This window comes from Thrips palmi, unplaced genomic scaffold (genome assembly GCF_012932325.1).
Source record: "Thrips palmi isolate BJ-2018 unplaced genomic scaffold, TpBJ-2018v1 HiC_scaffold_7, whole genome shotgun sequence".
NCBI classification, from domain to species: Eukaryota; Metazoa; Arthropoda; class Insecta; order Thysanoptera; family Thripidae; genus Thrips; species Thrips palmi.
In genome coordinates this window covers 7,159,857-7,187,089 of record NW_023144634.1, presented here as the reverse complement: position 1 = coordinate 7,187,089, position 27,233 = coordinate 7,159,857, and the positions used below count along the sequence as shown (strand labels likewise).

The window sequence follows — 27,233 nt, the reverse complement described above, 5'->3', positions numbered from 1 at the left end:
CTCTGTTTTGTGGTGAGGTTGGAAGAGTGTGACAATAAGACTTGAAAGCAGATGTAGTAAATGCCGATTTTTATTTTGAAGATGCTCTTTTCAAGGATTATATGTTTTGTGAGTGTTGGCAAACGTGGTAAAATTAGTAAAAGAATACTAGCTTTACTGCAGTTTCCTCGAAGGAAGATAATAATTGCGAAGGCCATCTCAGCACAACAATTTCAATTAGGCGTTTCTTAAAGTAACAATGAAATCTGCAAATTTGTTTTACTTCGTTGGAAAATAAAAGGTGCCAAAAGCAATGAAAGATATCAAGTAGTAAATGGAGAGTACATATATGTTGAAAATGCATTGATTTAAATAACGGAAGAAAACAGATTTTGTCGTACAGAATCGCGATCAGGCCTCACAGAAACCACCATCGACAAGCAAAACCAATACCATTCAAAATAATAATTGAATATTGTTTTGAAATATCGCAACAGAATAACAATACCGAACGATTTCTTAATACTAGTTCATTACAAACTGTAGGCTCTTGGCTACATGGTCCAATACTCACATGATTCGTGAAAACACCTCCTACTGTACATTGATACCTTTTCGCTGAGGCCACTCACAGTCCTCACAAAACCAACATCAATCGCGCTCATAAAAATAGAACCATTTAATAAATTGTCCTTTAACCTTAAGAATAAAGATATGCACTATCCGATACACGACTGTTCCATTAGTCGGATTTAACAATGAATCCTTAACGACTGTTTGTACATTTTGATTTCCTCTTACTGCGTGTATAGCAAAAATATATATGAAAATTAAATTAATCCGATTCGTAGAAGAAGAAAAGAGTTCCACCACATACCTGGCCTAGGTAGCACCATCAAAAACGAAATGGAACCATAGCACACTCAAATTCAGCACACCACGCTGAGCGTGGGAATAAGAAACCTAAACTAGAGCGCATAGCTATCAGATATGTCGATTTTTCTTTAGATTACAATAGAAAGTGTTTCCTACTTTGTTTAGATAGGCACTTTTTTCACTCGCTTCTTTCTAGACGACAAGATTATGACAAGACAGAAGGCTCGCCAAGGAGAGGACGAAGCTTTCGATAGGGCGTTGAAAATATAAGTTATTTTGGCGACATGCGATATGACTACTGCGTGACAGAAAATACATGCATGCTTACAAAATTAAAATAGATAGCTCTGAACATGAAAAACTTGGCAAATATTTAACAACAACAACAGTAGTATAGCGTTTCTGAGTACAAAATTGCTGTACAGGGGAAATGTATATATAAAACTAAAATTATCTATATGGAAGTACAGAGATTCTTATTGTGACTTTCGGAGAAGAATAGGTCACGCCAAATAAAATTAGCTGGCAAGTAGTACCCAAATGAAGATGAAGCTTTTCGAACCTTGGAAAGTTTTACGCCTGCTTTGGAGCACTGGTCTTTGAGCAATACTTGTTCAAGTTTCAAGTGTGTGTCTCATAAAACTAGGCTGTACACTTTGGGTCAGCGACGCGGAGTGAAAAAATCTCAACGTCTCGCACACACGCACACACTCTCGTAAACACGCGCGCAGCTCACTCTCGCACTACATGGAAAGCTTGTATAGAGGGCGCCACTTCTAGTGTGACGCGACCGTCACCGCCCTCGGAAGAGTAAGAAAAAGTCAGTCGATCACAACCATGTCGTCGGAGGGCGTCGCCGTGGTGCCCTCTACCTCACTGCCACCCTGCTGCCCTCACGGCCCTCGCGGCCCGCGCCGTTCTTGGCTCGTCCGCTGCCGGCGCGCTGCGGCGCTGGCGGCGTCGAGTCCGGCGCGGAGCCCTGCGCCGAGTCCTGTAACTTGACGAGCAGAAACTCGCTGCGTCTGTGGCGGTGGACGGGCAGGGGTGGCCCTTTATGCTACTTGAAGCGCAGCACGACGGGGAAGATGAGCTGGTAGCACGACAGGAGCACAGCCGCCGCCACGCTGGCGCTGATGACCGAGTAGCACACCACGAGGTGCACCACGGCGAACACGTACAGCGTCTTGTCGCACCAGGCGTTGGGCTCGAACAGGGTGGCGGCGTACGACGGCCACATGATGTGCACGATCCAGTAGTTGCCCATGCAGAACCACACGACGAGGAAGAGCGACAGGGCCCAGCAGGCGATGCGCGCGCCCAGGGAGCCCGCCACGTCCGAGTCCATGGCGGCCTGGCCCAGCCCCGCGCCCAGCTGCGCGTAGCGGCGCGACACGGACTGGCGCCACACCAGCCACGCCATGCGCACCGTGCCCAGGATGCCGCCCACCAGCATGTACATGGGCAGGTGCGGCTCCTTGGGGCAGTCGCGCAGGTACTTGATGCCTGCGGCCCAAAGCAGCCTTCAGTGCAAACGGCCAAAGCCTCCCGGAAACGAACCGCTTTAAAGCGCAGACTCACCCATGAACAGCATGATGATGGGCATGACGGTGAGGCACACGAGCACCACGGTGACCAGCGCTGCGGGGCACAGAGAACAGTGTAGTGACTCATTCCGGCAAAGAGGCGGTCAGGGAGTGGAGTCACGCTCACCCGTCTTGTACACGATGCCGAGCGCGCGGCACACGAAGTCGCACACGCCGGAGGCCTCGATGTTGGCGTCCTTGATCTGGTACACGAAGGAGCCGTAGGCCGTGAGCCCCGTGGACGACTCGGCGGCCAGCTTGGTGTGCTCGGCGCACAGCTGCCGCCTGTCGTCGCCGGACATCTGCGGCACCCAACAGCATGAGCCTCTGCGGCGTCCACAGTGTCGGGCAGTAGTTGGACGCTCACCTGAGAGGGGTTGCTGGAGGCACGCCTCGATCCCGCCTCCGTCCAGGACGTGCCGTAGCTCGTGCCCCGGCCAGGCATTCCGCTGCCGGGTCCGGAATTGGCGGGGCCTCGGTAGGGGGAGGGGCTGCGCTGCGAGCCGGCACGCGATGGGCCTGCGGACAACACGCAAACAACACATTCGAGGCGGAGCGTGGCGGGGCGTGGCGGAGCACGACCAGGCTCACGGCAACCGTTACGACCAGGGCAATAGCCGTCTCGAAGTGCACATTTCCGCCTGGGAGGCAGGCATCCCAACGGACGCCCAACCCTTGGCGCCTACCGGGTAGGCAGCCCAACGTACACACAACCCCTAGCGCCTGCGGGGTAGGCAGCCCAACGCACACCCAACCCTTAGCGCCTGTGGACTAGGCAGCCCAACGTACACCCAACCCTTAGCGCCTGCGGGGTAGGCAGCCCAACGCACACCCAACCCTTAGCGCCTGTGGACTAGGCAGCCCAACGTACACCCAACCCTTAGCGCCTGCGGGGTAGGCAGCCCAACGTACACCCAACCCTTCGCGCCTACCGGGTAGGCAGCCCAGCGCACACCTCACCCCTGCAGGCTCTCTTCTCTAACACAGGCCAGCCGAATGGGGCGTGTGCGTGTGGGATGGGCGGGATGGCGCGGCCAACGACATGAGGGCGTCGACCTGCACCCCGCGGCCGCTTCGGCGTCTGGCCGCGCCGCCACGCCTCGCGTCTTATCTTCCTGCTTCCCCCTCCTCCCCCTCTTCCTCCTGCGCCTCGCCGGCAAGGACCCCCTCGGGGCCGACGGGCCGGCGGGCCGAGGCGCGGCGGTGTTGACCCCACTTTTCACGGAACGCCGTCCCCCGGGAGCGACGTGGCGGCGGGGAGCTGGGCCGCACCGCCAGAGCCGCAAAACACAATACCCGCATGACGCCAGCAGGGGATTCGCACGGCGGGCTGCCTCGCCAGGGCGCCGCCAGGGCGTTTAACAAACCTGCGACGGCGAGGTCGACGCTGCCGCGGCCGGTGAGGCTGCCTCTGGGCGACAGGGAGTTCCTGGGGCTGCGGTTGAGGTCGGCGCCGAGCGAGCCGCGCGGGCTGCGGTTGTAGGGCGAGGCCGAGGGGTCGACGCCCGCGCCGATGCTGCCGCGCGGCGACCGCGACGCGCCCATCTCCTGCACGTAGGAGCCCCTGGGCGAGCGGCCCGGGTCCATGCCGCCGATGCTGCCGCGCGGGCTGCGGCTCAGGTCGACGCGCGAGTCGCTGTCCGGGACCAGGCTGGACCTCGGGCTGCGGTTGAACTCCACGTCGGCGGGGATGAGGCTCGGCCGCGGGCTGCGGTTGAACTCCCCGGACTCGGGGCCCAGGCTGGAGCGCGGGCTGCGGTTGAACTCCACGTCGGAGGGGATCATGCTGGGCCGCGCGCTGCGGTTGAACTCCATGTCCGAGGGGATGAGGCTCGGCCGCGGACTGCGCCCGGAGTGCGGCTGGTCGCCGGAGTCGGGCGGGATCAAGCTGGGCCGCGGGCTGCTGCGGGTGTAGTCCATGTCGCGGTCGCGGTCACGGTCTCGATCGCGGTCCGGGTCTCGGTGACGATCTCTGCCGTCCCGATCCCGGTCTCTGTCACGGTCCCTGTCCCGGCGACTGGCCACGTACTCCACGTCGCGCTCGTGCACCATGCTGGGCCGCGGGCTGCGGTTGTAGGAGGGAGGGTCGCAGTCGGAGGGCACCAGGCTGTGGCGGGGGCTGCGGTTGGCCGAGGGGCCGTCCGGGCAGAGGCTGTTGCGGGGGCTGCGGTTGTAGTCAGGCACCAGGCTGTTGCGCGGGCTGCGGCTGTAGTCCGGCACCAGGCTATTCCGGGGGCTCCGGTTGAAGTCCGGCGCCAGGCTGGATCGCCGAGTGTAGTCGCCGGCCACGGCGGACTCCGGGGTCAGGCTGTTCCGCGGCGACCGCGCCTTGTCGGGGGCCAGGGTGTTCCGGGACCGCGACGACGTCACCTCCCCGGACAGCAGCTCCGGCGCGATGCTCTTCCGGTGGCCGCGGTCGAAGTCCGGCGCGTCCACGTCGAGGCCCCGGTCGAGGCCGAGCCGCGAGCCCCTGGGGCTGACGCCGTCCAGCCCCAGCGCCGAGTTGCCGGGGGAGCCGCGGGGGCTGGTCTTGCTGATGGTGGGCGGGCCGAGGCCGGGGTCGACGCCGAGGCCAGAGAGCCCCTCCCCGGCGGAGATGCTGGCCCTGCGGCCGCCTCCGGGGCCCCCGCCTCCAGGGCCCCCGCCAGCCTGCAGGCCGGCCGCGCCCAGAGTGGCGATGCCGGACGCGGCGGAGATGGAGCCCCTGGGACTGCGCGACGCCCCCGTCGTGGACGGCGCCCCCAGGCGGTTCGGCGACGACGCCGCGCTGCGGGAGGCGCGCCGCCGCCGTTGCGACGACAGGCTACGGTTCAGCATGCTGGCGGCCTCACATGGCAGCGGCACCTGCAACAAGCACACGCCAATCAGCCACCTAACGTCCCTGCCCGAGTCTGTGCCGTCAACGTGTTTTCCAGAGTACTCATTCCGTCTCTCGCCCCGAAGTGGCAGTTCCGCCCTTCTGCCAAATCCTTGTACAATATTTCTTTTCTCCTTTCACTCCCGTTCCCTCGAGCCCGCTCCCACTTTTGTCTCCACGCGTATTCATAAAATGCAATGGGGTTGAAAACGAGAAACGTCTCTCTGAGTCGCCGAGCGTCGCTGGAGGGGCGCGGGGCGTGGGGTGAGGGGGCGTGCCCGGGCCTTAGAGTGGTCCAGCGTCGTCCCATTCTTATTCCACACCGCACAGGGCAGCTGCAGCCCGCCGCTGGACTCATCGTGTTTTTTGATGAAACGGCAGACAGACAGATGGACGTGCGGACAGACAGACAGACAGACAGACAGACAGACAGACAGACAGACAGACAGACAGACAGACAGACAGACAGACAGACGGGCAGGCAAGTCTCTCCGTGATCTCATCGCGACTTGTCCGAGCGGATCACCATCCCGGCAAATGGAGGCTCACTGTTTTGCGCCGTGATCCGGCCGGGCCGCCAGTGGAGGCGCAAGAAGCTGCAAGCGGCCCGGCAGTCAGAGAGGGGCTCTGCCAGCTGCGCCGCCGCGCTGCCAGGCGGTCAGCAGGGCGGGATCGGACGCACACTGGTAAAAATGTGGTCGCGAATACCTGGAGCTGCTGCCGGCTGGGAAAGGGCTGGCAGTGGGCTGGACGCTGCCATGGTGGGGTGGGGGTTCGACGCGAGGGGCATGGAGGGGCACTCGACGTCCGCGGCGCGCGGTACTGTTACGAGGATTCCTGAGATTCCAGCAGCAAGACGTCGTCGTCGTCGTCGCGGACGCTGCAAGGCCGCCGCCGTCCGCGCCCTGGCGGTGCATCCCGTGGCCCTGCTGGCGGTGCACTCGCCAGGATTGGAGCTCCCCCTCCCCCAGGGCCGTGTTCTATGCAAATGATTGCGGGAATGAGAAAACTTGTAATAACCGGGATAATCCCGGCGCCTTAAGCCCTTGCCTTGGCGACGTGATCGCCTCATCGCCGCCGGGGTAATGGAAAAGCAAAGTGCATCTGCAGAAGGGCTGCTCTGGGGCCGAAGGAAGGCTCTGGGCAGGAGAAATGCTATGAGGACAGGACAGAAGAAATGCTCTGGCCTTCTCCAAACGACCGAAGCAGAAACTTGTTTGCAATTATATTTGTCTTGTGGACTTTTCATGAAAATGGAACACACTTGAGAGCGGTCCGAGTCGCGCTCCGCTTGTTTGTGAGGAAGTGTTTCATTAAAATGGCGGGCGGGGAGCCAGTGGGGAGTTGGGGGGGGGGGGGAGCCATTCAACAGCGCTGGTCAAGAGTATCTCGCAAGGATAATGGGCGCTGGAACAAGGGAACAAAGGGAGCTGGTCTAGTTTGGCAGTGTGGTGGCAGTGTCATCGAACGGACGGCTGCGCCCCAGAGCTGCGCCCCCTGGAGTTCCACTGGGTTCCCCAAAACGTGGCGTTCTATCACGCCGGCTGTCATCGCCACTCGCCACTTTCGATCACCGCCAAGCCCCAAGCCCGGCCGCACAAGGCCGCACTACCGACGAGGTGGCGTCCGGTTTTCTTTACATTAATCATGCGCTTTCACGCAACAATGATTGATCTACTCGCTCCAATGCCCACATTATTTCTTCAATAACTTCGAAATATATTTTTTTTGAACTCACTCAGGCTGTTGTACTGTGCTTGCACCCACGATGGGGCGCCACCCGAAGGTAGAACACACCAGTGTAGGGACCCACTCTGCCAGCGTCGCCAGTGCCTTCGAACACGCGGGCTCCCTGGACTGACTCCGAAGGATCGTTTCTGTCTCTCTCGCACCCACACGGGACGCCCTATGAGTGCGAGAGGGACAGGGCGGCGAGAGCGACCTCCGGAACCAGTCTGCTAGCGTCCTGCCGTCCTGGGCGCTGCCACCCTCGAGTGCACGGGGCCCTTGAAGGCGCGGAGGACGGGGCGGGCGTGTGTCTCCCTGCGCTGCCCCTGTCCCAGGCCCCTGCCCCCCAGCCGCAGGCCGCAGCGGCCCCGCGAGACCCGCGCTCCTCGTCAAGAGCTCCAGAAGGGTGTGCGGTGGGACGGGGCGACTCGGGCCGCAGCCCCAACGGAGCCCCGCCGTCCGCCCTCGCCACCGCCAGGACCGCCAGGACGCCACCGAGCGCCTCGAGACGGAGGGCACCGCCCCGCACGCTGCGGTACCCCACACTGCTTGACGTCGCGGTGGGCGGCCACAGCCGTGGGTGGGAGAGCGCGCACGCACGCACGCACACAATATTAAATCAAAAAGCGCTATCGGAAGTTGGAAAAAGTAGGTAGTTTTTGAGTGTCTTGCACAGTGTTGGGGCGCGGCGCCGCGCTGTTTGACTAACGACCCAGGGCCCTGCAAGAGGGGGGGGGGAGAGGAGGGCTCGGTGGACGCCATGCGCGGCACGGCCGCGGCCCGGCGAGGCGAGGCGAGGCGACACGTCGCAATCCAGAGCGCCCGCCACGCTCATTCCGAACATGCGTCGTCGCTCTGTCTCTCTCGCACTCGGGGGCGGCCGGTGGGACCGGTATAGGGGTGCGAGAGAGACCGCTGCTCACTCATTAGAGCGCCGCCGAAGTCCCCCGGAAGTCGCGGGCCCGAAAGCAGCCCTTGAATTTCCGGTGAGGCAGTACGCGGCGTGTGTGTGTGTGTGTGTGTGTGTGTGTGTGTGTGTGTGTGTGTGTGTGTGTGTGTGTGTGTGTGTGTGTGTGTGTGTGTGAGTGTGCCTGGGCGCCGGGCACGGCGGCACGGCCTCTCCATTTCCGCATCCACTTCAAGGAGAGGGTCCGCGCCTTGCGGCGCGGGGGAGGGGAAGCCACTGGCGCGTCTCGCCGGCCTCGCCAATCCACCAATCCCGTCCCGGATTGGCTGTCTAACGCATCCACATGTTTCCGTTTCCAACCGAGCGTGCCGTGCCGTGCCGTGCCCGAGGAGTGCCCAGGGAGTGCCCGAGCAGAGGCTGGCGGTGTCGGTGGCGGCTCTCCGGCCCCGCCCCCGCGATTCCAAACTTTGCATGAGACCGAAACAAGTGTTTGGTGAAGTTCCACCTCGAGCGGAGGGCGCGCGGCGCTGGCAGCTAAAACCTCTCTCCCTCTCTCTCTCCCTCTCCACTCCCCCTCCTTCTCTTCTCATTACGCGCCCCGGCCTCATCTCCCCACCTGACTCGGGCAATAATTTGGCGTCAAGACATTGAGGCGAGTTGCCTGCCTGCCTCGGCGCTTCGGCCAGGAAGTAGGGAACCTGCCACGCCCCGCCGCTACACTGGGAGGGAAGTACGTACAGTCAATCTACGGGGCCGAGCCATTTCGAAACACAATGACGGAGTCGCTCCGACAGTGGAGCCGACAAGGAGGCAGCCACGCCGAGCGTCTTGTTGCGCTGCTCGTCGTACCGACTCGCCCTTGGCCTTCTCTGCCTTGGCCCGCGCGGCCAGTGGGCCAGAAGGCCGGCGGAGGCCGTCAAAATCACGGACGGCGTTTTGAGCTCCAGAGTCGCTAGATTGGAGTAGAACCGAACGAGTGACCCTACCAATGAATTCCTCATCCGGAGAGCAATCCATTGGTGGGGTCACACGCTCGGTTCGAGTCCTGTGAAGCGACTCTGGAGCTCAAAACACGTCTTTGGCCGCCGTGGCGCTGGTCTTGGCCCACTGTGCTACACCCACCTCCACGGTCCCTGCCTTATGCTTCATTCGCCCCGCTAATGCGGCTACAACTCCTTGCAGGCCACGGGGTGGCCGGGGCGGAGGTGGAGGGGGTGGGGGGCAAACATCCCGCCGCCTCCCCGCTGACCACGCCTTCCGCACGTGGCACACTGGCACACCACACGACCCCCAGACTCCCACGCGTGGCGCCAGCGGACTGACTCCGAGAGCCGCTTTCGTCGCTCTGTCTCCCTCGCACTCATTGGGCGTGGGTGGAGGAGAGACAGAGCGACGCGGGCGACTCTCGGAACCAGTCTGCTGGCCCGGCCGTCCGGCGGGCCGTCTTCGGAAACGCCCCCCCCCTCCCCTTCCTGGCCGGCGGGCCCGGCTGCGCCGCGTGAGGGTCGGAAATACCAGCGAGTTTCCGGACGCGGCCCGGCCGATGAATGGCCCTGCCACCGAAGAGCGCCGCGGTTTGTCACCGCTGCCCCTCCCCCTCTTTTTCGACGTGTCCTTGCCGTGGCGGGTCGTTTCCATAGCAACAGCGCGAGCCTGCCGTCTTAATTTTCAAATTAACGGCGGCGCGGCACTGATCGTGGGACACTTTGGTGAGTCAGTGGGCCTTGCCGCCAAGTGAGTGGGGTGCAAGGCCTTGTCGGGGTCCCCGGGGATGGAGGCCGCCACCACAATCCACCCCACTAGAGTCACCGACCGCCGCTCACCTCAAACACTCCCCCGCAGTCCACGGTCCCGGCGTTCCGGGCCTGCGGGCGTCAACCGCACCTCCAGCGTGGACGGCCAGGCCAGCTCCAGCTAATAAAGCGCCGTGGCACCGGGGCGGACCGGGCGGCCAGCGGGTCGGCGGCAGCCTAGACAAGCAGTCCGTTCCGGTCGAGAGGAAAGCCTAGAGGGGCTGCAGTTCGGGTGCTTCCAAATGCGAGGATCGACGCGAACCCCGTGTAGCGCAGTGTAGCGGACGGCCGGCCGCCGAGGGCGAGGGTCCGCGAGGCTCAGTGCAGAGCGTTGCTGCCGTTCACTCTGGCATGATGACGCTCTTGTCGGCGGCCTTCAGGCGACCGCCACAGCAGCGCCGCGCGCTCTGGGGGCCCTCATGAACGCCGTCGTCCTGGCCGGCGGCCAAACCGATGGCCCAGCGGCCGCTTTGGACCCATGCCTACGGGCCTCCGCGTCGGCCACAGTGTACTGCGCGTCTAAACGTCCAGGGAGGGGGAGGGGGCTTGCCCCGCACCTGTCAAGTGGTGCGAGGCCCGCCAGGCCCGCGATGGCTGTCTAGGCCGTCATGGCGCTGAGCTCTGTCATCCCCCCCGGTTCAGTTATTTCAGGCCCCTCCAGAGGTAAACAGACGGTGGCAGGCAGGCCTCGGTCCCGCATATGAGATGGGCTTACCGCCGAGAGGGAGGGCTTCACGCCGTAGACGGCCAGTGACGCGTCCGCGACGGCTAGTGACGCGCCAACGAAGCCAGTGACAGGTGGCGGCCCGCCGTCCACGCCAAAATAATCAAAATAATCCGACGGAGGCAATTACTTGGGATCGGCGGGACGGCCTCCTCGGTCTTCTGCCGATGATTAGACACGCCGCGCGCCGCTTCCCTCGCGCCTCGCCTCATTCCGGTAGTAATTTTGTTCCCTGGGCCGTTCCGCCGTTCGGCCGTCCCGGCGCCCCGCCCCGCCCCGGCCGAGGCCGAGAGGCTCCGGATTGCCAAGCAGGGCGGCGGGGAGACGCGGCGGGCAGCGAGGGCACGAAAGGCAATCAGATGGCGGAGTGGCGACGGCCCTCGTGATGGCTGCGCTTCGCAGCGACAACTCTCGAAAAACAAAACGGAGAAAAGGAGACAGTTGGACGGGAGGACAACGTCGTGTTGGAACACCGAGGCGGCGGAGAGCATGCTGGTGGCGCCCGGTGCCAGTGGCCTGGCTGCGCGATCTCCATGCAGTCAACGAGGCGGAGCGGAAGTCGAGATGGCCATCGAAAGTGTCGAGAGTATCGAAGTGATGGACGTGCCGGCGTTCACCGCGGTGTACCCCTATCGCCTCGGCCGCGCCGGTTGCAAGTGTGGGCGACTGGCCGTTTTGCATAACACTCGCACACGCACTGCGACTGGCCTATTTGTCAAGCGAGCAGAGCTGCCAGCAGGCTGTCTCTCTTGCACCACCGCGGGCCGCCCCGTGAGTGCGAGAGAGACGGGACACTGTTCGGAACAACGGGCCAGCCGGGCTTCCGTGCCCACGCGCCGTGCGTCTTCGGCGCGATGTATGTTGCCAGGCGGCCCAGGCGGTGCACTGCGAACACGCCATTAGGGTGGTTGGCTCGGCAGCCCATTACCAGAAATAACAACACGCGCCACGTACAAGGAAACTCGCACCGCCAGGAGGGAAGCCACTGGGATTTAGCAGCCCGGGCGAGAGGGAAGAAAACCGCGTGTTGAGGGTTCGAATGTCGCGAATGTCACCGCCGCCTCTCGGCACCCACGGTGTAGTGGCGCACAAAGCGACTTTCCTTTGCCACTCGGCGGCGCTGCAGCGGCGCAGTGTTGCCAACTCGACTTGGCACAATTCCACACACTGCGCGCAGTGCCGCCACCACGACGCTCTGATATATAAAACTGCGCGATCCCTAAGCTAGCCATAAATCGCGTTTTGTCTCCGACAGAAAGTTTTTTTCCCCGGCTACTTTCTCTCCGTTCGGTTGGCGGCCGTGTGGAGAGACTCCGGCACTGCATCGCCGTGACGTTGGCGACCCTGCGGCCAGCGCGGCCAGCGCGGCCTGCCACGGCTGGAGAACGGGTTAATAGTTAATCGCGTCCCAGAGGGCCCCTCCACTGGAAACTGGAACTCGGTCGTTTTGTCATAAGCACTAGCCAGTGGAGTGACGACCGCCGGGACAGCCGCATCCATTTTCAAGAGTTTTCCGCCGGCGGCACCGCGGCCGCCAAAACGAGCGCCAGCAGCACGGGGCGATATTATTATTGGACCCACTTTTGGTGGGAGGGCACGCCAGAGCACACGGTGCTGCAGGAGGAGAAACGGAACCCTTGCCCTCGCGCACGTGTGTGTGTGTGTGTGTGTGTACACGCACATTACCGCGCCGGGGTGCGTTCTAGTTTGCTCTCTGAATACGTCGGGAACGGTGCCGGGCGGTCGCGTCACATTACACTGCCGCGCTGCCGCCGACGCCAAGGCTCCCCGTCGGCGTGGCCCTTTTAAAAGGCGTCGCGCCCTTCGGCGGCCGATGGGGCGGATCGCGTTCCAGGCCAGGCCAGGGCGGCGCCATGCCGCGCCTCCATGCCGGCCGCCTTCGTCGAGGCCTCCGCCGCGCTCCGGGCGCGCCCCGGCGGCGGGGATCGTGTTCTGCGTGAAGCTCCAAAAGTTGAAAAGTAGGCCGGCGGGATGGAGGGATAGCGGACGGACTCGCAATATGAGGACGAGACGAAGGCTCATCCCGTCTAATCCATTACACTGTCACTGCGAGGCAGCCTACGGGGCAGGCAGGCAGGCAGGCAGGCAGGCAGGCAGGCAGGCAGGCCACGCATACTTATTTATGACGACCGGGCAATCCACGCCAGCCAGCAGCATCCCCTGCGTGCGCCATAAAATGCAAATAGCGGCTGGCCGTGGAAGTGGCGTGGCCAAGGAGAAGACCACAAACCGATTTCACTGCCACAGGATTTCACTGCCGCCGCCGCAGCCCGACAGCCGAGCGGGCGGCAACGCGCCCCGTCGGATCGTTTTCGTTTTCATTCCACAATCAGCGCGCGGTGCGATAATTACGGGGCCCAAGGGTGCCCCTAAACCCCAACCCGCTGCGCCCCGTGCGCCCCGCGGCCGGCCATCGTCCGGGTAATCCCTCCCGCCCCGCTGGACTGGACGCGGCCGCTGCACGGTGGGCCAGACGACCGGTGGAGGCGGTCCATTGGTGGGGTCACACGTTTGATTCCCATTTAGCTTCTGGAACTTAAAGCGCCTCCATTGAGTTTTGGCCACGTCCGCCGGTCTCCTGGGCCACTGCGCGCTATCAAGGGACGCCAAGGTTAGGTTGGGGTGATTTTTATCGGGTCTCTATCCAACTGCTGTGTACGAACAGTGTGTCTTCCGTCTTTCTCCGGCCCTCCCTGTGGAGCGCCTCACGAGTGCGACAGAGACAGCGATATGTAGCACTGCTCGGAATCAGCCACGCGCACGTTGCCGTCGTGGCTCCTCCGGGACTGCGCTGCTCGGGTTCACTGGCGACGCGGCCCACGCCGTCTGGGGCGTGTGCGCTCACAAGGCGCCAGCAACGGCGGCGGGTTGCACTCACAAGGCGACAGCCACGGCGGCGGCAGCTGGCGCGGCGCGGGGGCCGGGCCGTCGGCAGCCTCCATGGACCTGCAACAAGCGGACAAGGACGGCATGAGTTTCGCGCCAAAAATAGGATAAGCACGTCTGTCTTGGTTTGACCTTTGAGCGTCTTCCTGGTCCCGGCCGGCGCGCAGGCAGGCGCCGCCAACCCACCGACCGCAGCACTGCGGCGTGCGGCGTCCCACGCAACGGGCCTCTCACTCACACACACTCACACACACACACACACACACACACACACACACAACACACGGCGACCCCGATTGCGCGCAGTTGCCTACACTGCGCCTCGAAGGGCTGGCAAGGCCGCGCAGCGGGTGAGAGAGGGGGGGGGGGGGGGGTAGTACCTCCAGCAGTGCCGGACAAGGTCGGCATGCGATCAGGTCTGTACGAAGGGATGAGCGCGGCGGGGCGCCGTCGAAGGCAAGACGCAGAGGACGCCGAGACGCAGAGGGAGGACGACGCGTGGAGTGGCATGTCGGGCGGGGCGGGGCGGGGCGGGGCGGGGCGGTGGCTCGGGTGCCGGAAATTTTTTCCCCTTTGTTGCGTGCCGTAGTTGTCAAGGGGTGGTGCAAGTCCCGTCGTTATTCTGTGACATTCTGGAGCAGCTCGCCCCAGAAATAGAGGGAGAGAGTAAGAAAAAGTTGATGTTTCGTGGCGGACGGCAAACACCCCGCGAAAGAAACAGCGATAGACGATTGTTTGCAGTGCTGCGAATCGACTTTTTGGATCGCGTCGAGGCGTCGGGATTAAACGGCGTCGTCTTTAATCTGTGACGACCGCCAGTTTCATTAACGAGCTTTACGAAAAAAAGATGAAATTGAATAGAAAAGGAAGCCACTTTTCCTGTTGGTGCGAGCGAGACAGTCGGCGGCTGCCGCCCGTCCGCGGGCCGACAAAAGAATAAATAAAATGTCTTTTGTGCAACTCAATTAAAAGTTTTGGACACCTTGCGCGGGGCACGGCTCGCGGCGCGTGCGGGCGAGAGCGCGACGGCCGGGCCAATCAGGGAGCGCGAGTGAGACAGCGTTTTTGCAGAGCAGTGTCGGCAGTGTCGCCTGCAAGAACACGCCGCGCGCTGCTGCCCCACTGGCCCACTCGGCCCGGAATTAAATTTATATCCCACGTCACACAGCGGGCTCGCACGCGCCAGCCAGCCAGCCAGCCAGCCAGCCAGCAGCCAGCTCTCGCCATGCCACCCACGCGCTCCCTCGCGGACATCTCACGGACTCAGTAAAACATTCAAAGCTTAAAAGGAAAATTTTTCTCTCCCTGACTTTTCTCTCGCCGAAAAGTGTACATTCGGGCGACTCAATCAACGCCGAGAAGGCCAACTCCGGCAAGCAGCGAGGCTGCGCTGAGAACATCAAGGGATGTGCGATGCAGGGGTCCCATATGTCCGTATCGCCTTTCCGACCGTCTCGAGGAAGGGGCGGGGAGGCACAGCGCCGCGCTATCTGTTAACGTTTTCAGCCAATCCGGCGGCGGCCCGCCTCACCGCGCAGGGTGCAGCCACATCGTGATTCGAATCTCCCTCCCGGAGGCCCTCCGCTCCGCAGCCTCCCCTTCCCTCCCTTTCCCAAGGCAGCTGCGCCTCAGCGCCCGACCACGGCGGATAGACGCCACGCCGCGCACGCGTGCCGTCGGGTTGCCTACCCTCGACTCCGCGGGCGCTTCGCGGAGCCCCGTCGCCCTGTCTCTCGCGCGCCCCTACGCACAGTGTGCCAGGACCGGTGGAGGCAGCCAAAATCCCAGACTCGTTTTGAGCTCCCGAGTAGCGAAAGAGGACTCAAACCGAACGTGTGACCCGAACGAGGAATCCATTGGTGGGGTCACACGCTCGGTTTGAGTCCAGTTTAGCGACTCTGGAGGTCAGAACGCGTCTAGAGTTTTGGCCACCGGCGCCGGTCCTGGCCCACTGTGCTACGGGACGGCCCACGAGTGCGAGAGAGGCACGGCACAGAGCGACCTGGCCGATAAATTATTCCTTTTTTCTGGTCCTGGTCGCGATAGGGGACTAACTTGCGCGCGCCGCCCTGTCGAAAATTAGCTCCCCACCCCCTTGCCCGGTCTCCCAGCAGCAAGCAGGCAGCCGGCTCTTTGCAGAACCTCAATTCCTCAAAAGTTTGGCATCAGTCAAGAAGCGGAACGTATCTTAAATCAAACTTGCCGATGAAGGCGCTCCAGTACGTGGATGGTCTTCGCACGCCGCGGTGCGCGCACGGCCTGGCTAACTTTTGCTGCATTTGGCTTCTCATGTGTGGAAACGTCTCTCCGGGATACCCCAACACACAGACAGACAGACAGACATACGGACAGACAGACAGCCTGAAAGACGCCTTCCCTGTATTACTCTGGACCGAATGCGGCCCCGCCGCGTTCGACCAAACACGGTTCGAGTCCGTTCGATAGGTCGATCTAGCGCTGCGCCGCTGGCTGGGATGGGGGGCGCGCTGTCCGGGTCGGTCTTCGGTTCCGGTTCACTTATTCACAGCATCCCTCCTGCCGGGCTGGCGTGCGAATAACGCCAGCAGTCGGGGCGACGCGGCTAGACGCGGCGAGGCGTCCAAACTAGTTCCAAGAGCTACTGGTGTTAAATGGCGGTGGCGGTTCGCTCGATTGGAGAGCAAAGGGTTTCGAGAGACAGAGAGGCAAGCAGAGAGGCGTCTGGTGGTCGGCTGGCTGCATTATGCATCCAGTCCGCTCTGCTGCAGTGCCTCGGTGCAGCGCAAGGCCTTCTAGATCAACGGCCAGCTCGCTTTCATCATCACGTTCCTGCGGTGGAGCGCCTTGAAAAGCCTCCCTTTTACAAGCCGCACTGAAGCTTCCCCGCGCTTTTCCGAGCCTTTCCGCCCTTCCCGCTGAGTGTACTCCTCTAAGTGCGGCGCGGTGCGGCGCGGATCCGCCTTTACGAGACGAGGGTCGCTGTGTCGTGCGCTCTTCACCGGCCACTCCACTGGGCCCGTATACGAACGAACGCTCACACAGCAAAAAGTTACCCTCTCCGAAAACGTCGCGTTAATGTTTTATTGTTGCCTTTTTTTTCAGGAAAAAAATAAGCCGACCGTGTGTGTGTTGGTGGGGGTGGGATGCTCGGAATATAGGCTCACGTTTCTGGAAACTCACTTACAGAGTAAACTCACCGACCGGCAGCTCCAGTGGCGGCGGTCCACCGAGCTGCCCTACCCGCGCGAAAACCGATCCGGTTTTCCCGCTTTCACCGCAAACAACCCCGAAATTCGAAAAGCACCGTCCTCCTCTCGCTCGCGATTCAATCCGTGCATTTCGGCGCGACTTCATTAACGCTGCTGTGGCTGCAGGCGAACGCGAAGAAAGGTTTCCCACCGAGACGTCAACAGCACAGTGGATTTGCCAGGAGACCTGCGCTGGCGGCCAAAACTCAAGACGCGTTTCGAGCTTCAGATTCGCTAAACAGGCTGTCATCGTCAAGGATGCACGGCCGGGGAAAGGCCAGGGTTTATCAGGGAGTGCTGACCGCGCCGTTTGGCAGTGTGGCGACGGTTGACACGCCGCTGCCGCGCTGCCGTCGGCTGGAGTGCTCTGGACAAACACCGCATCGCCGCCATGGCGTGCACACTGATTCCGAGGAGTCATCGCGTCGTCGCTCTGTCTCTCTCGCACTCGTGGGGCGTCCCGCGAGGGTGCGAGAGAGACAACGAGAGATGGCCGATCCAGGTGTGCCGCTGTCCGTTGCCGGCGCGGTGTGCGCACTGTCTGGTCGAAGCGATAATAGATCCCCCTCCTCCCCTCGCCCTGTCTTTGCACGAGCGCGCAGAACTCGAGTGTCGCGCCATAACGGATGTCGCGGCCCTCCACCGCCGCAGCTGGCTCGAAGCGGACTGGTTGCGTCAAAATCCCGGACGCGTTTTACGCTCCAGAGTCGCTAAATGGTACTCGAACGGACGTGTGACCGCACCAATGGATTGCTCTCCGACCGAGGAATCCATTGGTGGGGATCACACTTGGCTCTAGTCCTGTTAAGCGACTCTGCAGCTCAAAACGCGTCAAGAGTTTCGGCCGCCGGCGCCGGTCTTCTGGCCCACTGTGCGCGGCCGCGTCGTCGCGTTGACGACAGTTGTTCCAAAAGTGGCGCGGCCCGCTGTGTAATCGGTCGGTAGTTAGCCGGCGCAGAGGCTTGATTGGAGCCCCGCCGGGGGAATGACGTCACCGACCCAAGGCGTCACGTTCGACCGCGCCAGCCGTCATATCGTCTCAAGATTAGCCAAGTCAAACAACAAATTACCCTGCCTGGCCCTGGCTGGCCCTGCCTGGCCCTGGCTGGTCACTTGACTCGACTTCGGACCGGCTTGGTTTACCTTGTCCCGTTCGACGGTTCGAAAAGTCGGTTCGTCAGGGCGGTGCGGCAACTCGGTCGGTGCGAAGTTGGGCGGGCCGCGCCGCAGTGGGCAGTGGTGGGCAGGGCTCCGAGTTCAAACAGTGCAGCAGCGTTTGCACAGGTCGATCGCCTGATCACGACTCCACCCCGAGCGGGATTAAATTATCATCGCTGACTTCGTTATTTCGCTGCGCTGTCGCGCTGTCTGTGGCTCGAGTCCACCGTCCGCGTCGAACAGTGGGCCAGAAGACCGGTGGAGGTGGTCAAAGTCCCGGACGCGTTTCGAGCTCCAGAGTCGCTGAATGGGACTCGAACGGTGCGTGCGACCCCACCAATGGATCCCCCGTTCGGAGAGCAATCCATTGGTGGAGTCACACGCTCGGTTCGAGTCCTGTTTAGCGACTCTGGAGCTCGAAACTCGTCTACAGTTCGGGCCGCCTCCGCCGGTCTTCTGGCCCACTGTACGTCACCCACGCTGTCCACGCACGGCCCGGCGGAGGGTCGTTCGGACCAGACGGCGGAGGGCTGAGGAAGCAGATTCAACGCCTGCCGCGTTATGAAGTCGGATGAAGCTGTTGGCGCGTGGAGGGGAAGGGAAGGGACCGACCGGGAAAAGGGTTGGGCCACTGGCACGGATCGCTCGGCCTGGCTCGGCCCTTGAAGGGCCAGGGGCCTGGCAGCCTGCCTGGGAGGCCCTTTGCCGGACCCTCCATCCAGATTGCATGAAGGGCGGACATGACGACGCGGTTACCCGGAACGGCGATTTAGCGCCCAGTGAAGAGCAAGATGCCCCATGTAAAGCAAACACAAAAAGGGAACGACATCACTGAGAGAAGAAGCTGGTCATGTTGAACCCGAATGGAGTGACTTGATCCTGCTTATTGGTTCCACCAGGAGGGATGCGATCCACGCCGCCACCCCACGGCGTTCTATATTGACTGCAGCCATACCGAGAGGTGGAACAGAGCCTGCCGAAGCGCTGCCACGGCAAACCGCAGGATTGAAATGCCTTGTCCGCCCGTCCGTCCGTCTGTGTGTCTTTCTGTCCGTCTGTTATTTTGTCTGTCCGTCTGCCTGACTGGAGGAGTATTACATAGATTAGATTACTGGCCGTGATGGATGGGGTGGGGAAAACGACTCACTACGGCCTTCCTGTCTGTCAGTTTGTATGGGCTTCGGGGGCTTCTTCGGGCTCGGTCGAGCAGGAGGCGTTCCCTGTGGTTTCGCTCCTGGCCGCCCGCGGAACGCCTCGTGGAACGCCTCGTGGAACGCCCGTGGAACGCCCGTGGAACGCCCCGTGGAACGCCCCGTGGAACGCCCCGTGGAACGCCCCCTGAACGAGCAGGCGCCGCGTGGTGACGAAAACATGTCGTGACGCCAGTCGGATACCACCGCGCTCATAATAACACCACCACGACGACGACGGATAAGGAGAAAAGAGACGTACTAGCGCTTTTATGGATCACCGGCAGGTGGCGCCGCTGTCATCGCGTGTCGCGCGCGGCCTGACACACTGAAAGACGGGTGCAAACACAGGCACACACACACGCAGACACAGACACGCACAGACGGGGTAGGGAACGCGGTCGCTCTATCGGAATCCGAATCGTCGATGAAGAGAGGATAGGACTGCGGTAAATTTATCCAATGCCCCGCAGGACGCCAAAGCACACCGACGCGTTTAGGCGCTGCACTGCCTTTACAGTGCCGTGAATCTGTGACACGGTTGCGCTGCGGTCGCGGGGGGGGGGGGGGGGGGGTGCTCCCAAGGGGTGGCGGGAGGGGGGGGGCACACAAAGAAGCAGCACTCTCCTCTGGTGAATATCTGAGAGACTAACCCGACCGACTTCCCCCCCCCCTCCCCCTCCTCGAGTTGGTTTCCCCTTTCCGGAAGCTTAATCCAAAACCCATATTGGCCCACTCCTCCGGCAAGCAGAGACGTCTCGGGACGTCTAGCACCACTCCCCCCCTCCCCCTACGTCGATGCTTTTCTCGGCGGGCGTTTCAAGTGACGAAATGTGTATGCCTCAGGCGTAGTCGGCGTGCAAGTAGCATTTCACCCCTACCCCGGCGAACAGACACAAACACACACACGCCAGCACACACACACACCAACACAGCACACCCGCGTGGGAGGAGGGCGGACTCAAGTAGCAGGATATGTCGCTGAGCCGCCGTCTCGAGTGTGTTCGTCACAAAGATAAAATTCACGTCCACCGCCGGCTCACACCACATTGACTCGCACACAAAGGAGCGGCGGCGAGGAGGTGACTTTCACACGCACGCACTAACACAGACACACACACACACACACACCTACACACACACACACGCACACACACACACACACACACACGCGCGCGCGACTCGCAAGGTCGGCCCTCTTAGCCGAACTCCGCGCACCAACAACGGCGACTTTGTTTGCGACACGGCTCGGACTAATGCCTCCGGATTAATCACCTTTCCCGTCCACGAAGCGGGAATAAAAGAATTACCGCCGGCCTCATGAAGGGTGGCGCCATCAAATTACGCCGGCCGTGTGTGGGTGAGGTGAGCGTGTGTGTGTGTGAGAGAGTGTTCTAGTTTGGACTCCATCAGGGAGCATCAGCCGGCCGTGTTTGAGGGGATGAGAGCCCCCCCCTCCCCCCCCTTTTACCCGCCCTCCCGACCTCCATGCATATATACAAGTAGTCTTGCACCCCTGCTGTGCCTGGCTGCCGCTGGCTGAGCCCCCCTGGGCAAACACGCCAACGCCCGCGTGCCCCACGTGAGCCCCACGCGTGCCCCACGTGTCACCGGCAGGCCGGCGGGGCACCGACGAGCGGCGCCTTTAATTTGGATGCCCCTTTGTGTTTGGCGCGGCCCGCGGCCCGTCAAGGCGGACTGCTTCCCGCGCCGCCTGCACTCGTGCCATCATTACCACTGTCTCTCCGGGCTGGAAGGGGCGGGGGCGGCCTGCTCGACAAGACGCGTGGCGAGTCGGTCACCCTCTCTGGCGACGTCTGGCCGGCCATTAGCACATCCAGTGCCTATCAGTGCCCGCCCATCGGTGCCCATCAGTGCCTATCGGTGCCTATCAGTGCCTATCGGGCACCAAGGCTGCGAGCACGGCCAGGCAGGCGAGTGATGCCGGTTTAATGATGATGAACGGGCCACCATTCCACCTGTAATTAGACCGAGCCTACCTGCAGCGCTGCAGCGGCTACTTCGCAAGCCACTTGGCGCGGACCCGGGTTCAAGTACCACCATAGTCTGCGCCCTATCCCAGTTTTTTTAGCAGATGATACCTTCACACTTAAAACATACTTAAAACTACTATACACATGAAGGTGTCAGCGTGCTTTTACTCTCGAGTCCAGAAACGAAGCGCGTATCCTAAACAATATGATAGGGGCTGGCTGCCGGGGCGGGCTATATATTTTGTTTCATACACAATTTTAATTACTATCTTTGGAATGAGCCCGCATACTACCCCGTATAAGGAAACCGAACGAGTATTGACTGAGAAATTTGAAAGGGAAAAGAAAAAAATTTGAACTCTACACCCCCTCCCCAGTCTTAATGGGGAGGCCTCCTGCTTTACTTCGGTGTTCGGGATGGGAACCGGTGCTATCAGGTACCTGGGGTTAATCCCGTCAGCGACCCAAGCGTTCGCCGGGGGACCCAGTAGGACCCCAAAGCTCAGGCAGTAGGGTGAGAGCACCCAGTACGAAGCTCTTTGAGGGGCGGGACGTAGAGTGAGACGACAGAGAGACAGAGAGAGACTCAGACAGAGAAGAGGTTTGGTGGGAGCTTCTTGTTTTCGTAGGGTTGGTTGTGTACCCCATGGTACCCCCACTGTCCGGCGCTCCCGTACCGAACATACAGCGTTTTAGGCCAGCTTCAAAGGACTTATCATCGCCTCCCCGACGAGTCAAGGAGGCACCACCCGCAACCACACACCGGATGGTCTGGATTGATGGATCAAATACTCCATCGCTCCAGTGCCGAGGCCAACCCGCCGAAGCGGATTGCTTTTTAGACACCCACAGCGGAGTGGCCAGGTGAATGTGACTCTGACCACTACGCTATCACGCTTGTACGTCTGGCAGCGTGTTGGACGACGGGTTTGAGTTGCACTGGGAGGAAGGCGGTCGAAAAATGTAATGGAATGATGGGATTCGATCCCCGGACCCCGCCACCGGGATCACACGACTTTACGCTCTCGGCCACCACGGCCCATGATGAGGGGACCGGCGTGAGGTGGGTTCTTGACGCAACAGGACTCGACCGACCCGGTCAAAATTTCGCAAGAAGTTGGGGGAGTCGAACCGCCGACTCTAGCATTGGGAACCGACGCCTCTACTCCCTGGACCACCGCGTCCCATGCACGGAGTGGGCTCACGTTCACGGGTTTCAACCGCACTGGGTGAGGCAGTAAAATTAAATGGAAATATTTGTTAGGAGTCGAACCTCCGGCATGTGGGTCTGTTGCACACGGCTCCGCTCGGATGGCCTCGAACCACCACCCTTAGGATAGTAAGTCGAAAAAACGTATGTGACGCTGGTATTCGAACGCCCGCCTGCGGTAACTCGATCCCACGTCTCTAACCTCTCGGCTATCACAGCAGTTGTGAAACGCGATGGATCATCTGCTTTCATTAACGTTCGTTGAATGAGATTTTTTTTACCCATTAGCACAATGCTACGTTCTCTTTCTTTTTTTTCAATCTCACCTGGAGCGCGGCAGTGACGAATCCAGGGAGGTAACACACAACAGCAATTGGCGCGCACGTAATTTATTTTTATCGCCACCGCCAGTACGTGGCAAGCCTTCGGCAAGGGTTTCGAGATGCGGCGAGGAGAAAGGCAGAGAGAGGGAGAGAGAAATCGAGCGCCCGCAACGCGTTGGGCAGGGCAGTAGTAAGAGGGGCTGGCGGATGAGCTGATCAACGGAGAGGGGGGGGGGGGAGGAGGAGGAGGGGGAGAGGACTACGGTGCAGGGAGCATAAAACATTTAACCCGGCAAGCCATGTTTCGCACCAGACAAAGTGGACGTAGTACCCGTGTACACGCAGTCGTGCAGTGGCCGCAAGACAGACAGGCGGACTGACTGACTGACAGACCGATAGACGACGCAGCAGCACACGCGTCCCCATCTGAGTGCCGCGCGGAGTCCCTGTTGCTCTTTGTGCCGGAAGACGCCTTTTGTTTACTCCGCGTTCCTTTCCCTCGTTGATTTCGATCGAAATGGAACGGAGACTAGGCCAGGATGCCACCAGTTCTGTTTGCCTTTGCGATCTGCGGGGCGAGGCCGCAGCGGCAACAGTTACCGACAGCGAGAGTGTGAAGGCCGAAGGCGTGGCGGGGCGGGGCGGGGCGGGGCGAGTGGCGGGTGCCACGACATCCCTGCGGGGACACAGACGGGGCCCCGCCCCACTCGCCTGGCCCTGATGCAAACAGATTCACTTTGCCGACTGTCTAGCGCCGCCGCCGCCGCCGTCGCCGACGCCCCCGCGCGCGACCGGAGTCGATCCCTCGGCCGGTGATTTGAATTTGAAATTGTTTCTCCGTTGTTTCTCGCACACTACACAGTACACAGTGCGGCGCGCGAACGCGTAGTTGGTTTCGCAAGTTCCTGCGGCCCGCGTCTTTGCGCACTGCCTGCGGTGTGCAACCGGGGCAGGGGAAAGGGGGGGGGGGGGTCGCTTGGCGTCGCTGCGAACCACATCCATCAAAGCGGTGGGTGACGAGAAGTGTGTGTGCATGTGTGTGTGTCTGTATGTGTGTACGCGCGTGGAGCCGCTCGAACCACTATGACGGCGCCGTTCAAAAGAAGGTTCACCGGGTTCACGCTTCGCGACCGTGGACTATGCAGCGCAGCGCCACGTAGCGTGCCCCCTCCCCCGTGCAGTTAGGCACAGCTGGGGGAAAACACTGATCTGTCGGAACCAAACCACGCGAGGCTCCTCCAGGCCGTGCGATTGGTTCAACGCTTGCCTCGACCCGCGGACTCGCGCCGGGGCCGAAACCTCTGATTGTTTGCTCGCGGTGTGCCGTCGTGCTGTCGTGCGGGCGGCGGGGCTAGTCGTATCCTCCAGGGCGAGGCGCGACGTGCGCGACAACCCCCTCCCCCTCCCCCACGCTGACTACGTGACGAGGCGGCCAACTGTAGCGGCGGGGAGGGAGGGGGGGAGGCTGCTGAAAAATAGAAACCGAGGCGTGCGGGCAGGGCGTGGCAGTGTCGTGGCGCTGGCGTGGCGCTCGGCGCGCCTCGGCACGTCAATGTCCCCTTGCACACGGCCGCGCCGGCGGAAAGCAGCATGAACAAACTCCGCCGGTCCGGGGAGTCGAACCCGGGACCTCCGTCGCTGGCGGAGGTGGCGCGTAACAGGTGTGGCCGGCCGACGTGTCGAACGGGGCGGGGCGGGGCGCCAGGACAACTTGGGTGCTTCGGTGGAATGGACGACGACGGTGGACATCTAGGTCGTTTCTCCTTTTCACGCTGTGTGTGCGCGCGCGTGTGTGTGTCTGTGCGGTGAATGCCATCTTGACGAGCTGGATGAAAGACGTGTGGAAGGCCCAATGGACCGAACCGACGGAGCCGACAGAACGGGCCGACCGGGCCACGTCCAACAAACTGACGCCAACCACCCCAGCTTCGCCACGGCCAGCAAGCATCAGCTGCAAAAAAAAGAGGGGCGGGCTCGGAAGCGCAATGAAATTCAAAAAGAGCTTTAAAGGGGCCACGGCCGGCCAGCTGGGGGAACGCGCGCGGCGCATGGGGGCTGGCTTGGCTGGCTTGATGCTTCTGGCCGAGTCCCGAACTCCCCCGGCAGGGCCATGAAACTCGCGTTGGCCGTCTCTGCGGCCTGCCTTGCTGCCTTGCTGCCGGGCGCTGCAGAGGGGGAGGAGTAGTCATGACCTTGGAGCCGTGTGGAGGGTGACCGTCATGGCCGTCATCGTGGGCCCTAGAAACTGGAGAAGGGCAGTAGTGCGTCTTTTCGGCTAGCAGTGTCTCCGGGGGCTTATGGGGACGCGTCAGTGGCGGCCATGCCCAGCCGCCATGCCCAGCGGCCCAGCGGGGGCCCAGCGGGGCGGCCAAGGAGAAACCGAAAGAAAATTTGCGGAGCGGTACGCGGGGTCGCCTATCCACCACACGAGAAAAAGAATCGCCCCGACTTGGAAAAAGCCGAGAAACTGTCTGTTCTTTTCCAGCAGCGTTTTGTCGTCCCCCAGGCAGTGTACTAGCGAGATGGATGGAGACTCCACCGCAGACACTGGGACGCCGCGCCGGGCGGAGCCGGGAGGAGCCTCCACACTTTTCAATGTGTCGGCCATGAATCAAAGAGTCGAATGCCGTACGGTCCATCGTTATTTCTGGCGACGGCTTCCGTCAATTTTTTTCATTTTTTTTCAAAAGACTGACAAAGGGACGTCCTTTCCCTTTCGGGTCGCGGTCGCGCGGTCTCGCGGTCGGCTGGCTCGGTCTGAATAAATGAGCGAGGCAGACACAAGGGCGGCACGGCGGCCCGGAAATCATTTATCTCCTGGGGACGATTTCTAGGCTGCTGTGTGGGCACACTCGAAACAAAACGAGGGCAATTTTTTCTATCGCGCCCTTTCTGCGCCGGCTGCCTCACGCGCGTTGCCTGGGCGTATGCGCGTGAACCGTTCACAAAAAGCAAATACGGTGTTCGAATCGGAGTTGCTGCTGCTGCTGATTGGGTCACCCGTGAGGCTCGCCCAGGTCCGCGCTGATGAAAAGCGGGCCGCCTTTCGTCATAATCGGCCGACCCACCGACCCGCCGACCCACCGACCAACGACCAAGCCGACCCATCGACGCGGCGCGGCACCTATGCCACCTGCTGGCTCTGAAATGATATTGGTTTTCGATTCGCGCGCCGTGTCCACAAACAGCAGGCGACGACGGGGCGTGCTTTTTAGAGGGCCCCGCCGCGGCCAGCCGTGTGTCATCGTCGTAGACAGAGAATGAGAGAGAGGGGCAGAACCGAATCATTGCTTCGAGACCAGCGACACAGAGAGAGCGATAAAACTGGAAAACGAATTTGGAACTAAGACAGGGCTGGTGGATTGGCCACCATGACGTGAGGCGCGCAGCGGCCTTGGGTACAGGTGGGGAGCCACCGGGAGAGAGAGAGAGAGAGAGAGAGAGAGAGAGAGAGAGAGAGAGAGAGAGAGAGAGAGAGAGAGAGAGAGAGAGAGAGAGAGAGAGAGAGAGAGAGAGAGAGGGGGAGAGAGAGAGAGAGAGGAGGGTGGAGAGGCAGACGAAGACGAACGGTCGTGGATTATGGCGAAACAGCGAGATGGGATGTGCGGGACAGCGCGGCGTCTTGAAGCGAGATCCCCTGAAATTACGTAACGAAATTGGCCGGTCCGGGTGGCGCAGACAACAGTGTGTGCTGCAAAAGTGGAGCGAGAGTGCTGTACGATCCATTCATTACGTTCACAGTGCTCTCTCTGTCTCTCTTTTGACACGGAAAGTTAGTTTGGGGGCCGCCGAGCGTGTTGCTGGTGTGTCGCCGGCACCGAGCGCGGGGCGAGTGTGTGTTTCGGCCCCTTTTTGTTTCGTCTCTTCGTTTTTTGTAAATAATCCGATTTCGGCAGGCCTTTGCTGTACCGCGGCTCCGCAGCGCCACCGAGGCTCGCCTTGCCGCCTCTATTTGAATTCTAATTTAAGTTTGAGCCACGGCCGCTGCGGCGCTACTCACGCGCACTACGGCGCGCTCGCTCAAGAATGAAAATAATGGTCGCGCCGAGAGAGCTCGTCGCGGTGCGCCAACGCGCAGTGGAACGCCCCGAACGCCTCGGAACGCCTCGGAACGCCCGCGCCGAGACGACGCCGCGAGGCGACGGATAACGAGACGGTAGCTGGCGCCCGTGCCCATCCAACTCAATAGACGACCGGAGTTGGAGCTCAATGGGTTCAACGTGACGCAGTGTCGCTCATCAATTTTGGAACAGGCGTTGGATTAAAAGCTAGAAAGATGAAATCCAAGATAACGTAGCCAAAAGCCTAAAGCTTTGCTAGTACCACAAAGTATCGCGTCCAACACAAAAACCGTGAATGCCCTCCTGCCACGTGTCTCGAACGCATGAGAAGTCGCTCAGCAACCGCGGTCACGCAGCTTGGGGTCTGCGGCTGAGCCGTGCCCTGTCGTCAAAGGGAGAGCATGACGACGCTCTCTCTCTCCCTCTCCCTCCAGCGGCAGGAGGTGCCGGCCAGACGGGGCAGGGGGAGGTCCACTGCGAACGCAGTTCCGCGGGGGAGTTCCCCTGGGATTGCTCGGAATCCGGTGTGAAAGTGTGGTGGCCAGACCGGAAATGGAAGCGGGGCCGGCGGGGGCGCTCCGGCCCTGGAGGAGAGGGGGAGGGGGGACTCGGCAGCATGCATAAAAGGCGTCGTTAATTAAAGTCTCGGAATCAGAGAATGCTCCGAGGACGTTCCGATGCGGCAGTCTTCTTTCTTTGCCCTTTCTTGGCTTGGC

The 27,233-nt window shown here is 61.2% G+C and overlaps 1 protein-coding gene across 1 annotated transcript; it reads right to left on the bottom strand.

Annotated features, from left to right (window-relative positions):
* Positions 1–1,818: 1,818 nt before the first annotated feature.
* On the bottom strand, positions 1,819–24,686 carry LOC117652763 (filaggrin-2-like). Its single transcript, XM_034397856.1, has 6 exons — positions 24,649–24,686; positions 3,806–4,971; positions 2,806–2,957; positions 2,566–2,740; positions 2,434–2,493; positions 1,819–2,358 (listed from the first exon to the last, which is right to left on the bottom strand). Exons 1-6 carry the CDS (start codon positions 24,684–24,686, stop codon positions 1,913–1,915), a joined length of 2,037 nt encoding a protein of 678 aa, XP_034253747.1. The 3' UTR covers positions 1,819–1,912.
* Positions 24,687–27,233: the final 2,547 nt, after the last annotated feature.